The sequence below is a fragment of the Canis aureus genome, chromosome 11, assembly GCF_053574225.1.
Source record: "Canis aureus isolate CA01 chromosome 11, VMU_Caureus_v.1.0, whole genome shotgun sequence".
NCBI classification, from domain to species: Eukaryota; Metazoa; Chordata; class Mammalia; order Carnivora; family Canidae; genus Canis; species Canis aureus.
In genome coordinates this window covers 70,424,283-70,439,524 of record NC_135621.1, presented here as the reverse complement: position 1 = coordinate 70,439,524, position 15,242 = coordinate 70,424,283, and the positions used below count along the sequence as shown (strand labels likewise).

The 15,242-nt window shown below is 37.7% G+C and overlaps 1 protein-coding gene across 5 annotated transcripts in view; it reads right to left on the bottom strand.

Annotated features, from left to right (window-relative positions):
- The window catches only part of APLF (aprataxin and PNKP like factor), a 67,805-nt gene that overhangs the window by 13,151 nt on the left and 39,412 nt on the right, over window positions 1–15,242 (bottom strand). For 4 of the 5 annotated variants that reach the window (XM_077915686.1, XM_077915690.1, XM_077915687.1 and 1 more), the window contains 2 exons: window positions 11,391–11,743; window positions 10,863–10,988 (listed from right to left, as the gene is read on the bottom strand). In XM_077915686.1, the coding sequence (XP_077771812.1) occupies window positions 10,863–10,988; window positions 11,391–11,743 (479 nt within the window). Of the gene's footprint in view, window positions 1–949; window positions 1,002–10,862; window positions 10,989–11,390; window positions 11,744–15,242 lie in introns of all 5 variants that reach the window. The other variant, XM_077915689.1, reaches the window with a different exon arrangement.

Genomic DNA, 15,242 nt, shown 5'->3' with positions numbered 1-15,242 from the left:
GAGAGAAGTGGTCAGGATCCTAATTATTTTCAAGGTTGAAATGGCAAGAACCGCTGATGGGACTGAGTGATATGAAGAAAAGGGAAGAAATCAAGGCTGCTTGCAGGTTTGGAGCATAAACACTGTGTGAATGGTAAAGTCATTTAGACAGGTGGAGAAACCTTGGGGAAGAGTCGTTTTCATGATAAAAATCCAGAGTTCTGTTTCGGATGTAATAAGTTTGAACTACCTATTTTATAACCAAGCATATGCGTCTGGAGTCATTAAATTCAATCAGGTGCCCTCAGGAGTAAGAACAGAATACAGAAGTGCCTCTACTCAGGGAACTGAACCCTGTGGCTCTGTGATAATCACAGGTAGGGAAAAAGAAGAGGAGGCAGCAAAGAAGACTAAGGAAGAGCAGGCCAGGAACCTAACCGGTCTGGCTCCGTGGACATGAATAAATCACTCTGTACTCCTGATATCCCCACTACTAAGTGCAGGACCCTGGAACACTCAGCTGTTGGATTTTGGGAGAACATGGGGACTCAAGTGTGGCTATGTGGAGTGGAGTGAATGTGGCAGGTGTTTCTCTTCAGGAAATGAATCCAGAAATAGGAACAGACGATGACAGTGAAAATTGGAAGGATGTGCATAAGATGGTGGTTGAAAGTACCTGTGAAGTCATCAAGCTATAAGGATATACCAACGGGGCAATTAGATTAAGTGTGGCTGATCTCACTGAATCCATGTTGAAACATCCATCCAGGATTCATTCAGTGTCAACGATGGTGAAGGGGATGTGTGGCATTGAGAACAAAGTCTTCCTGAGCCTCCCGTGTATCCTGAATGCTCGGGGCTTAACCAGTGTGATCAACCAGAAGCTGAAGGATGATGAGGTTGCTCAGCTCAAGAAAAGTACAGATAAAAAAACAAAACAAAACAAAACAAAAAAGAAAAGTACAGATACCTTGTGGGACATCCAGAAAGACCTAAAAGATCTGTGACTTCCAGCTTCTAGGCTGTAGAAATTTAAAATTACAATGGGATTAACTGTGAGCCTTTAGTTTTTCATTCATATACATGGATCATAGTTTGCTTTTATCTTCCTAAATATGGGAATCTGGGCTCACAGAATCAAAGCCCATGCTTGGTTCAATGGTTGCAATATGAGCCCTTGAACAAATAAAATTAACTATTATAGTGTGCTTCTAAAAAATAAATTTAAAAAAATGAAACCTATTTATTTTGCCTTAAATAAAATAATATGGATTTATGCTAAACATACATTCCTAATTTTTATGAAGCAGCTCCAAAAAACCAGTATCTTCTGGTTTGAAGCATACACCTGTACATATGATCAATTAAGACAATATTGCAGTAATTTGGAACATTTTTCAAAAATAAAAGAGGAGAGGTGCCTGGGTGGCTTAGTCGATTGAGTGACCAACTCGGCCTTGGCTCAGTTTATCATCTCAGGGTCCTGAGACTGAGCCCCACGTCGGGCTCTGAGCTGGGCATGGAGTCTGTTGGGATTTTCTGTCCCTCTCCCTCTGCCCCTCTGTCCCTGCTCATGTGCAACTGTACGTGCTCTCTCTCTCTCTAAATAAAAAATATAAATTAAAAAAAGAGGAAATAGCAAAAAATTTTAGATCATAGATATAAATTTGGATCAGTAAATAACAAAAGATAATGAATTTACTTACTATCAAATAGATTTTTTTAAAAATGAATTATGCTTGTTGCAAAACACTGTGTTCTTTCAACTATACAGATCATGTTGCAAATTCATTACAGTGAGAGCACTTATAATTGATAATATACTTCCTTACGTCATCCCTCTTAGAAAGTATTATAATTAAAAAAATATAAAGTAGGTCATTGGCTTCCAAAAAACACCAAGGTACTAATACTTTCATTTGCATAATTCATATCTGCCTTAAAATTTTAAGTCTGAGGCAATGTATGTGAGTTTAACTTTACATTTTCACACTAAACTGGTTGATGATGGATTCTATTCGTTTCAGTGTACATATATTCCAAGGTTAGTGCCCAATTTAACAAACAAGAACAGGAGTAATGCACTGCATAAAATCCAATTACACACCAGAGGAAGTGAATGAGTCAGAGGCAGGCGCGCAATCACTGGTTATATTAGACATTAAGTATCTAATGTTCTAATTCACACAAGTACCTTAAGCTAATCAAACACATTAAACTGACAAAGTCCTCTGACAGACTATGGCGTAAGGCACAAAAGGAATAAATCAGATTTATTAAATGGGCAACACACTTAAAATGACAACATTAATTCTTTCATATTACCATTTTTCCGGGTTGATTTAATTTTGTGAGGCTTAAAAAAGTATAATGTCAGAGGAAATTTTAGTAATGCCTGTAGTCTAGATAAGAATACAATTTAGTGATTAAGTATCTTTTTTAAACATCAATCTCTTATATGGGCCTTAGAATCTTTATTTTTACTATAGTACACATTTTTAATATATGATTCATATTGTTTGTCTTACTCATGGGATGGGATGGCTGAAAATGAACTATATCCATATATGTATACGTTGGTGTTTTCATATTTGCTTTATTGTTATAAGAACTTCGACTACAGATGGCAATACTTGGAAATAAAATACAGTATCATGTAAGTTCAGGTGGTTGACACAGTACAAGACAGATTATTTAGTGTACTGTACAGGGTTGAGATCACCTATATATTTCAAAAAGAGAAACTAAATTGCACATTCAAGGGATTAGAAGGTAAAACTGGAAACCAAAAAAACCAAAAAACAAGCAAAAAAACAACTTAGTATTTCACTTGAGAGACCGTTTTTACTTGAGAATTTGTCTTGTGAAGGCAAATCTTCAAATATAAAAAGCAAACAAAAATGTTTCAATCATAAACTTCATCTCCCTTCCAAATGTTGTCAACCATCATGGAAAACAGGCTTATCATTGCTCTACTTTTGGAATATATGTATTTACTTTTGTAAATATAATCATTTCTGGCTGATTTTTGTGGGTTATTTTATGATCTGTGAGACACCAATATTTTTCTTCTGTGGCTATAGGAAAAATCTAGCATGCATTTACAGAAAATCTTGCTTTTAAGCAAGCCAAATTAGAACATTTTATCATTCTGATACAGTATGCTTATATTCTAGCACTGCGGAAATAAAAACCTGGCCCCATGATAGTCATTCCTCCTGGGGTGCCATGTAAGCAAACCAACACTTTGATGACTTTGATGTCCCTATCAATGTTCCACTTGACCAGAAACATAATATATCCAGTCTGCCAGTCCCCAAATGCCATACCAGTTCTGGGCTCTATACTTCTTCCTCTTTCTTCTCACCTCAAATAAGGCTATGTGGCCTCGGCTAATCAGATATTTTCTGTTTTTGTCTTCCTTGCTCTTTATTCATTATCCTTAGTTTCCCACCTTCCAACGCATTCTGCAGTTCTCTGAACAGAGACCATTTACTTCATTTTTTTAAAATAAATTTTTATTTATTTATGATAGTCACACAGAGAGAGAGAGAGAGAGAGGCAGAGACACAGGAAGAGGGAGAAGCAGGCTCCATGCACCGGGAGCCTGACGTGGGATTCGATCCCGGGTCTCCAGGATCGCACCCTGGGCCAAAGGCAGGCGCCAAACCGCTGCGCCACCCAGGGATCCCGAGACCATTTACTTCATGAAGTGTTAAATAAAGTTTCTTTGTATTACTTGCCTTCTTTAATAATATTTAACAGCACTAAACAGTACGTGGCTTAAAAATAATATATATTTTTGGGTGCCTGAGTGGATCAGTCAGTTAAGTGTCTGCCTTCAGCTCAGGTCATGATCCTGGAGTCCTAGGCTGGGGCCTGGCATCAGCTCCTTGCTCAGTGGGGAGCCTGCTTCTCTCCCTCTGCCTCCTGCTTCCCCCCACTTGTGCTCATTCCCTCTCTCACTTGCTCTCTCTCAAAAAATAAATAAATAAATAAAATCTCCTTTAAAAATGATATATTCTTGCAAATCAAGATTATTACAGAGTAAACTGCTAAAACTAAAGTGATGTTATAATCAATGACATACCTACTAGATCATGTTTTTTGCCTAAATAGTAATAAGAATGTGACAAGAAAGGATATATAAAAACATGTATCATGCTTCCACAACCAGGGTTTATTATTTTGATGATCTGAAAAATTCACAATTTCTTCAATCACAGTACCTTATCTGGAGATCTTTTTTTCCTAACTCTAAAATATTACTTTGTCATTTGAATAAAAAACAAATACTGTTAATACTTTAGAAAGCCATGATAGGAGTGCCTGGGTGGTTCAGTTGATTAAGCATCTGCTTTTGGCTCCGGTCATGATCTCAAGGTCCTGGGGTGGAGCCCTGCATTGGGCTTTCCTGCTCAGCAATGAGTCTGCTTCTCTTTCTACCTCTGCCCCTCTTCCCTGCTTGTGTACTCTCTCCCTCTCTAATATATAAATAAATAATAAAATCTTAAAAAAAAAGAAAAAGAAAAAGAAAAAGAAAAAGAAAGCCATGAATAATAATGGTGGAGTCGGGCCTGCCACAGAGAAATGCTGGAATGGAGGAGGGAAGAGACTTAGTTTTGATTTCACTGGCTTTGGAGTCTTAGGCAGCTCACTTAACCTTTATTTGTAAAATAGTAGTCAGAGTAAGGGATCATACCTAATGATCAGAATCTGTCTGAACTGTAATTAATATTAACAAGGGAAAAAAAATCTTCAGATTTTATTTCCAATTTGAACCAAGACACCAAGTAGCTCAGCAATGAAAAAAATACACTCTATGTATATATAAACATATTTAGATACAGATCTGAAAGTTTCTATTAGCATATGTGGGTCACTGGTATTGGAATAATTTCTCTTGCCTACTGCTGCTCTGACGTCTCTTAGAGAGACTGATGACATTGAGGCAGTGATTTTTGATGTTACTTTTGACAGTATTTGACATTTGATTATTCTTAGGAAGGTTTTGTATTTTACGTTTATTCTTCTCAAGAATAGGCCCATTTGGATTTTGCTTCTGAGAAGGTCATAAGGCATCATGGCAGGCCAATATTCTTAACAACCCGGAAAAAAAGCCTGATAAACTGTAAAAATTGTTTTTATGACAGAACTGTGAGAGCAATGAGAATTTTGGAATATCTAAAATTCCACAGAGAAAAAGCCCTTCCTAGGTTAGCTGACAATCACTGGCTCTTTTCTTCTCTGGTTGTCTTTGCCAATTGGTGGGGGCTGAAGAATAAGATTTGAGTCATCTAGAGGAACTCTAGTTGAGGAAAAGAGAAACTTGTAGAGCTTTTCATGGTCTCATGGGGTTGTCATGACAATCTGAAAACTAAAAGAACCCCAAAACACCAGGCTGATTTTTTTCTAAGAAATATTTGCTGAATTCCAGGGAAGTATGAGAGGTTTAAGGACTGCATCTGAAACTCAAAATGGTAGAATGAAATCTCTAATTCATGTCATGTTTCAGAGATGAAGTCCCACTAGGGAGAAAGGATCTACAACAAACATAATTAGTCTCCCCTCAAGAAATGTGCCAGATTTTAGGCTGCACAGGTGATAGCCTACTTGGCTAAGCTCAGAATCTCTAAGGGAAGTTTCAGAGCTGAGAGAACAGAGACCTGCTTTTCTGTCAACAATCTAGACGTGTCATGCCCAATGAGCATGGATAAACCAAAGGCAGACCGAGTTTTCTTAAGATATCAACCTAGGTATTACTTATCCAAATCTCTGACTGGACAGAGATGACTAGCTCCTATCTGCCAAATAGGGAAGTGGGGGGTGAGGTAGCCCGACTGATGGAAGAGAACATGCATAAAATACAGCATCCGAAATTATAAAGTCTTTGGGTAGGTTTATTAGTGGTCTAGACACATGAGAAGAGAGAATTACTAAACTCTAAGATAAGCAACAACAAATATCCAATCTGAAGCACAGAGGCAAAAAAAAAAAATGGAAAGAATAAAACAATGTGTAAGAGACATATGGGATGGAGTCAAAAGACTCGATATGGTTAACTGGAGTGGAGAAATGAGGGAAGACACAGAGTGCGGCAGAACAATATCCAAGGGATGAGATAACAGCTAAGCAATTTCTTCAAACTAACAAAGACAGCAACCTGCAAAAAGCTCAGTGAACCCCAAACAAGATGAATGTCAAAAAAAATCATACCTAAACACATGAAAGTAAAAGCAACAAGGGGAGCCTAGCTGGCTCGGTGGGTAGATGATGAGACTCTTAATGTTGGGGTCATGAGTTTGAGCTCCACGTTGAGGGTAGCTTATTAAAAACAAACAAACAAACAAACAAACAAACAAACAAAAACACCAAAAAAAAGCAATGATAAAAATCTTTAAAATGACCAAAGGAAAAGCATGTTCATTTCAAAGCAACAATAAGACAAACAAGTAACTTTCATCAGAAACTATGGATGAAGGAGTTGATAGAACATCCTCAAGTTGATGGAAAAAAAGCAAAGGTGCCAGGCTAGAATTCTATACCCAGTGAAAAGAGCCATCAATCAATCCATCAATCAGAACATACTCAGACACACAAAATTTGACAGAATCCTTTCCCATAAGATTTTCACTAAAGAAATGCTAAAAGAAGTTCCTAAGACTAAGAAAATGATCCCAGATTAAAGGATAAAGCTTCAGAAAGCCATTCAAAATGATAAATATGTCAGTAAATATAAAAAATGCTGATGCTTAAAATTTAAGAAAATAATAGCAATGCCTTTACAACTTAACATGTGTAGAGGTAAAAATAAATGATGCAATATTTTTTGAAAAAAGCAGAAGACAAAGTAAATGGACTTAAACCAACAAAGCATTACTGTTCTATTTCAGAAGTGGTAAAAGAACCAACTGCATGGTAGACTGTGTAATGGTAGACTGCGTAATAAGTCACTGATGCCTATTAATATCAAATATAACTACCTGGGAAAAAAGAATATATAATTAAACAGTTAATGGAAGAGAAAAAATGGAATGAAAGACCCTTGGTCAATCCAAAAGAATGGGATCCCTGGGTGGCTCAGCGGTTTAGCGCCTGCCTTTGGCCCAGGGTGTGATCTTGGAGTCCCGGGATCGAGTCCCCCATCAGGCTTCCTGCATGAAGCCTGCTTCTCCCTCTGCCTGTGTCTCTGCCTCTCTCTCTCTGTGTCTCTCATGAATGAATAAAGAAAAAAAAAATCTTAAAAAAAAAAAAAGAGGTCAGAAAAAGAATAAGGGAACATGAATACAGGGGGCAAATAGAAAACACATAGCAAAATGGCAAAATTAAACTTAAAAAGATCAGCAATTATGCTAAATATATTGGACTACACAATGTACCAGAAAAGCAGACTATCCAGCTGGGTTAAAAATGAAAACAGTGAACCAATTATATGCCATTTGTAAGAGACATAGTTTAAACATAAGAACAGGGGATCCCTGGGTGGCTCAGTGGTTTAGCGCCTGCCTTCGGCTGAGGGTGTGATCCTGGAGTCCTGGGATCAAGTCCTGCAGCAGGCTCCCTGCATGGAGCCTGCATCTCCCTCTGCCTGTGTCTCTGCCTCTCTCTCTCTGTGTGTGTGTGTGTGTGTGTGTGTGTGTGTGTCTCTCATGAATGAATAAATAAAATCTTAAAAAAATAAAATAAAATAAATAAATAAACATAAGGACAGAGGTTGAAAAAAGAAGAATGAAAAATATTATCACACAATACTAACCAGTGAAGGCTGGGGAAGCTGTACTACATCACACAAAATAGTTCTTTTCCTGGTAATCACAGAGGATATCATCAGACCAAACCTCCTACAGGTAACAATTACACTCTGTTAAAAATATAAAAACAATAATCTTAAGGAAAGGGATAGCTACCAAAAGCAGGCAGAAGCCAGAAGGGAGTCAATGTAGGGAAAAAAGGGAGCAGCTTTGAGTGAGTTTCCCATTTTTATGGCTTTTCCACAGACAACAGACCGCAGTTGGTGCATTAAGAAAAACTGACAATTAAGAGAAGAAATAAACAAACCTACGATTACAGTGGAGATTCTCACATCCTTTTCTCAGTAATAGAATTACATAAAAAATCAGCAAAGACAATGAATACATGAACAACACTATTTGCCCAAATTGACAGTTACAAAACCCTATTCCCCCAAATCACAGATATTTCTGTGCACATAATACGTTCAACAAACATAGACCATCTAGCTGGACCAAAATCAAATCTCAATAAGTTTTAAATTCTAAAAAGTGTTTTATGATCACAATGAAACTAAATTATAAATAATAATAGTATGCCTAGAGCAATCCCAAAACGTGTAAATATTAGACTAAGTAGACTTTACAACAAGAAGCATTTTAGAGACTAAAAGGGACATGATGGACCAGATAACTTTTAAAATTTTTAGAACTGATATCTGATCAGGTCACTAGATCTAACTACCAATCATTAGGAGATACAGGGGAACATAATGAATGACAATTCGGTAATGCAGTCAGCAAAATCCAGACAGTCAGACACTCCTCAGAACAAATGGTCAGCTTTCTTCAACAAATATATTGCAAGGGAAAAAAAATGAAGAGGAACCTATTGATTAAATAACTTAAGAAACATGGCCACCTTTTGCCCGTACATGGACCTTAACTGGATCCTAATTCAAAGAAAAGATATGTGAAAAAAAAGAAAAAAATTGGAGAAAAGAAAAAGAAAATGAGACTATAAGTAAATTGGGATACCTGACAGGATCTAAATTATATATTTTTTAATAATGGTTGTAGTATATTTTTAGAAAGCCTTTATCTTTTAGTGATATACCCTAAAATACCTATGAATAAAATGGGATGAGAAGCTACACTACCAAGGGTTTACTTCCAAATAATCTAGGAGCAGAGGTAGCAGGTGGAAGAGAGGGAAGTACAGAGAAAACAGTATTGGCCAAGACTTGAAAATGAGTTATGGCTTCATTTGATCTGCATTTCCCCCACTTGAGGATAATGTATACAATTCTGTATTATAAAAGTTCCCTGAAATGTTCCCTAAAAGTTCCCTCAAGATGAAAAGGCACATGGCCATTCTGCCATGAGCTCTGAAAGGCTATTTTATCTTAAAAAAAAATAGAGACAGAGGGACGCCTGGGTGGCTCAGTGGTTCAGCACCTGCCTTTGGCCCAGGGTGTGATCCTGGAGTCCCGGGATTGAGACCCACATCGGGCTCCTTGCGTGGAGCCTGCTTCTCCCGCTGCCTGTGTCTCTGCCCCTCTCTCTGTGTCTCTTATGAATAAATAAATAAAATCTTTTAAAAAAAAGATAGAGACAGAGATACACATTTGTTCTACAAGAAATCTCACTCAACATTGTTTCATCAGTACTTGGCATTTGATGATTCTTTGGAGAATATTTGTTGAATAAATAAATGGGAGCAAGGAATTAGTTACTTCAAGGGTGTGTGTGTGTGAGAGAGAGAGAGAGAGAGAGAGAGAGAAATTTCCCTAATTAATAATGATACTGCGTATTTCTTCATGATTTTATTCACCATTTAGATTTCCTTTTGGACAAAAAACCGGTACATGTCACTAGGAGAAAACAATAGCAATTCGTAAGTCCTCTTCCTGTATTCTGTTATGTGTTATGTGGCTGCAACTTTTTTTCTCTCTCTGTAGCTTATCTTCACTCTCTTAATAGTGTCTACTGATGTGTAAAAAAAAAAAAATCTTAATTTTAATGTAGTCAAATACTTAAAAGTTTTCCATATTAGTTCTTGCTTTTTATATCTTGTTCTAGAAAATCATTCCTAGTCTGCGATCAGGAAATAATGTTCTTATACACATCTCTAAAGCTTTATTGTTTTTTTTTTTTTTCCTTTCACATTTAGTTCTAGGATTCATCTAGAATCCAGTTTTTGACTATGGTGTGAAATAAAGTTCCAATTTTCTTTCTCCAGATAGATACTCTTATCTCAACAAAATTAATTTAAAAAATTCATACTTTTATCAATGCCTGCAATACCCCTTTTTCATGAATATGTCACCTGTATATGCAAAGGTCTACAAGAAGTTCTGCTGGAATAAAACACTGTAATTTTCAAATGATAAGGCACAAGGTTTTCAATTTTTCTTTCCTGCCTCAGAAGATTATCCTGCCTTCTTATTGAAAACTACAATCATAGAAATAATAACAACTTCAAATAGACCAGTAGGTTCAGTAACTGTTTCAAATGTATCCAAGAAACATGGCTGTCTGGAATTAAAGCTGAGGTTAGAATCACTACTTTTTTCTTTGGTAGTCAGATTTATTTCAAGTTCATTCAGTCATTGAACAAAGTTGCAGATACAAGGATAAAGCAGTCCCTATTGTCAAGAGACAAATGCAATCTCTTAAGATAAATTCTACTATGCATGATACACACAGGCAAAAGATGCTTTGAAAGGAAAGAGGAGAAGGTGCTCTTCTTTTAAGCATCGAGTTGCATGTGCTGGCAAGAATGGTGGAGTAGTAGGACTTGAGGAAGGCAGAGATAACATCCCGAATTGCTTTACGTCACACCAAGGAGCCTTGGTATGATGGATAGAATGTACGATGGGGTAGCATCGACACCTTTTCAATTATCTGATTTACATTTTAGAAAGTCAGGAATAAATGAGGAACAATTTCAGGCATTTACAAGGACAATAACTTCAACAATTTATAATTATCTAAAAGAAACATAATCCTATTGGCAAAATGAAAAGCTACTATCTATGGAAGTTTAAACACTGAAAGGCTTGAAGTGAGAAGTTGCCTGCAATTTCTGCTGAATATACAACAGAGATTAAGGAGAAAAGGAGTACAACCTAACATTCCAGTTGTATGTACCTGTAACAAGATGCTCCATAGGGACATTCCGGCCGGTCGTCAGCCTCATCTTGACACATGACTTGTACACCTCCATAATCACCATCACCAGGGTGACTGAAGTGTTGAAAGTGGACAGGATTCTTCCTATGAGGATGGAAAACACACGTCAGAAAAAATACAATTCTCTTGACAGTTATATTACATACTGCTATTTATGAAGCCATCTTTCTAATATCTAAATAAGACATTAAACAAGCAGGCATTTAGGTCTGGGTGATTCAATTCTCAAGTCTGCATTCCCTAGTTCATGTCCTTGCATCAATCAGCATGTCTACATATGAAGCATTTAATCCCCCCGGTTCTATCTTGAAAGCCTCTAGTGAGATTTACAGGACTGAATACTGAGAAAGTGTAAACCAGCAGAAACATGATAAATCTCCTAACCTTTAGGCCAATGTGTTTTCTGAGGCCTTTAATATACATATACCACACAGCTACCTGCTATGGAAATAAGGGAATCACGTGCTACCTGTAATTTTATTTTACCTGTAGCACTTTGCCCCATACATGCAGGATGTCCTCTTGATCTTGTTTTCTTCAGAACCTTGTGCAGCTGAATTGGTTGTCTTTGCACTCAACGTTTCAGGATTGGAGGGGTCAGAGCTGGACTCAGGAGATCCTGGAGACTCCTCCTGGGAGGACTTGCCCTGGGCACTCAAGGGACTCTCAGAACAGCTCATCACCTCGCTTTCTTTACTTTGCCTTCCTTTCACAATACTTCTATGTTCGGGAACCCTACCAAGCTCCTCTACTGGGATTTCATTTCTCTGTGTACTAGCCCTCATATCATTCACTTCTGCATTACGTGACGTGATCACAGAACATGATCGCAGCATTTCCTACAAAGGCAAATCAGAAAAAAAGATATTAGAAATAGTTGAAACCTGTTTTAAAAGAAATATGTAAACATAAGCAAAAAGGCATGAAACCAAGATTCATTCAATATGTGCACTTTTATTTTTTAATTTTTTTAAAAGATTTTATTTATTTGACAGAGTAAGAAAGATGGTGAGAAAGAGAGAGCACAAGTGGGGGATGAAGGAGAAGCTGAGCAGGGAGACTGACTGACGTGGGGCTTGATCCCAGAGAACCCTGGGATCATGACCTGAGCTGGAGGCAGACACTTACCTGACTGAGCCACCCAGGCACCCAATATGTATTATTTTTAGAACTTTAAGATTCAATTTTAAAATTATTAAAAATGCCATTTTCTCTGTTGGGCAATCTGATAGCCTTAAAACAATCTATAGTTATCAGAAAGGGAATATACAGGGGCACTTGGCTGGCTCAGTCAGAAGAGCACCTGACTCTTGATCGCAGGGTTGTGAGTTCAAGCCCCATGTCGGGTGTAGAGATTACTTTTTAAAAAACAAAGAGGGAAAAACAAAACAAAACAAAACAAAACAAAACAAAACAAAACAAAACAAAACAAAACAAAACAAAACAAAAAAACAGAGGGCAGCCCCAGTGGCTCAGCGGTTTGGCGCCACCTGCAGCCTGGGGTGTGATCCTGGAGACCTGGGATTGAGTCCCACGTCAGGCTCCCTGCATGGAGCCTGCTTCTCCCTCTGCCTGTGTCTCTGCCTCTTTCTCTCTGTGTCTATGAATAAATAAATAAAATCTTAAAAAAAAAAAAAAAAGAAAATCTTAAAAAAAAAAAAAGGATATACAGCTGTATCAAACCTTTACAATCACCTCAAACATTCAGTGAAAAATAACCAGAAAAATACAAATGCAACCTAAGAAAATACAACTTTGCTTCCATTTGAATATAATCTTTCCCCAAAAAAACTACTAGTCTTTTAAACTTTCCGTTCTGGGATGCCTGGATGGTTCAGTGGTTGAGCGTCTGCCTTTGGCTCAGGCCATGACCCCGGGGTCCTCACAGGGAGCCTGTTTCTCTCTCTGCCTGTCTCTCATGAATAAATAAAATCTTAAAAACAAAACAAAAAAAACTTCCCATTCAATAATGTGTGATGCTTTTAACTTGCTCTGTCTTTATAATTTGTTACTGCAATACTTTTATTTCTACCCTCTAAATATAATCATGACATTTTCCCTTTAGCTGAATGAGAACATTGCTCTTCTCTCACACAGAAAAACTTGCATGAAGCTATGTCATGACAAACTCAGAAAATAAATAGGATTCCTCTGAAGTGGTCCGAATAAAAGTTTTAGTTTAATCATAAAGTTTGAACCAAGTAAACGTTCTTATTAGCACTGAGGAACCTTTTTAATCTGTACTTACCACTGGGACAAACAGTAAGCTTAGTTGTATCCTATTAAAAATGACTTCTTAATTACTTAACTTCCTGTGGAGTGGAAACACAGCTCAGATAAGCCTCGGTCCTCCTGGTAACCACTACTAGGATGTGACACCATAACAGGTATGCATGAAGGTTGCCATGTTTCTGGTGTAACAGTAAACGGCCTATGGGAGAAGCAATTGTTCAGCTACCTCTTGGAGCTAACCCTCAGCTGGTGGCATCCATTGCCACACCTCTCTTTTCTCCCAAGCTGCTCCATTACAGCCCAATCCCATCTCCCTCCACTACAGGACCAACTGACAGATGCCAGGGACTGGACTCTGAGGTGGGGATGGGGCAAACCTGACCCACCTTCCGCCTTGGCAGTCCCTTAAGGGGTCAACTCACACAAAAATGTTCTTTTTCCCTGTTGGGTAGAAATAGGACAGATTAGCAATCCCTTAGCTACGCAGATGTCCAGTAAAATGCCAGTCCCTGGTTCCTGTTGGCATCTCTAAACTCCACAATGAATGGTCTCAGAGTGAGAACATAATGTCTCCCTACAAACACAGCATTCCCCCAAGCCTCAACATCTTCTGGCCTCTCAGCTCTCTTTGTCTAAAGCCTGGGGGTGGGATGGTGAACACTTCTCATACCTTTCAATAAGCCTCACAGGGAGAGGCTTGGTTCTCACTGCTGGGGGCTCCTTTTAATCATGAGATACTTATACTTAGTAATCTTGTCCTCAGCTTCGGGCCTCAGCAGCAGTTTTGGGATGATGGGGTAAAAAAAATCCCACTCAACATCCTGCCAGTTACTTAGGGAGATAAGGAACACAACTAGGGAAGGAGTTAAATAAATTGGAATTCATTCTGACCATGAAACACTATGCAAAGGTTGAAAATGAACAGATCTCTCTCTCTCCCCCCCCCCTCTCTCTCTCTATATATATATACAAGGATTTTTACAAAGAGAATTAACACACACAATGATTCCCTTTAGCTTTATTTTTTTTCCCTTTAGCTTTAAAAAAACAAACAAACAACAAAAAAAAAACCCTGTCTCCCTATGTGTGTATTTACTTGTATAAATTCAAATTAAAAGGTTTAGAAGGATACAAACCAAAATATTAGTAAGACCAATGGGATTGAAGGACAAGGCAAATCAAAATTTTCACTTAATACTCCACACGCTCTGCCATTCTATTTTTTTTGATAACAGCATGTATTTTTCTTGCTATTTAAAAAAACAGAAAAACCAAAGAAAATAAACTATAAGATATGAAATGTTTAACATGATTTCAACTCCCTTTTTTTTTTCTTAATCTTCACAAAGAATATGTTCAACATGCTAATTTATTCTAAAAGAGAAAGGAATGATAAAGTCACAGAGATCAAGACTATGGATGAGGAGTTCTCAAATATATTTTAAGAGGCACAAAAGCTGGAAATCATAATGTTCTTTATGGAACTTCATGAAATATTGATACTCAGTAAACCCTTGGCATTCAAGAATTTAACATTCAGGGTCTCAATTATTTATAAATGATCCCAAAAATCCATTACATGGAGTAATTTGTAAGTTTGCTGAAACATAAATTTGCTCTGTGCCAATTATAAAGCTCATGAGCCAGAGCAAGTCACTGAACTGCCAAGTGATGGAACAGAAAAGATGGAATGTGCTCTGCACGTGAAAGAAGCAGCAAAAAGGCAGAGAGGTCCATATTTTATGCACCTACCTTGTTTATATCTTAGATTAGATGAAAATGTTAAGAATGAAATGTGGGAGGCTGAAGATTCAGCATAGAGAAGCTGAGTTCCCTACACTATAAAAATATATGCTAGAGCCCTCAGGGTTCAAGGAGCATGGAGCTGGTGTGAGGTGACCTTGATGCTTGGCGATGGTTGGAAGGTACCCGTATGGTTATTAAATTGTCTGTTAACTTGCCCAGCAAGCCCTCCCTTGCCCTTCAACCATATGAGGTTTTAATGTCCACAAGGGACAGGATAAAGAACTTCTGCCCAATAAAGACACTGAGGTAATCTGTTCCTGGAAAGAATGTCTGTACTAAGAAGACACTGCCTTGAAAGTC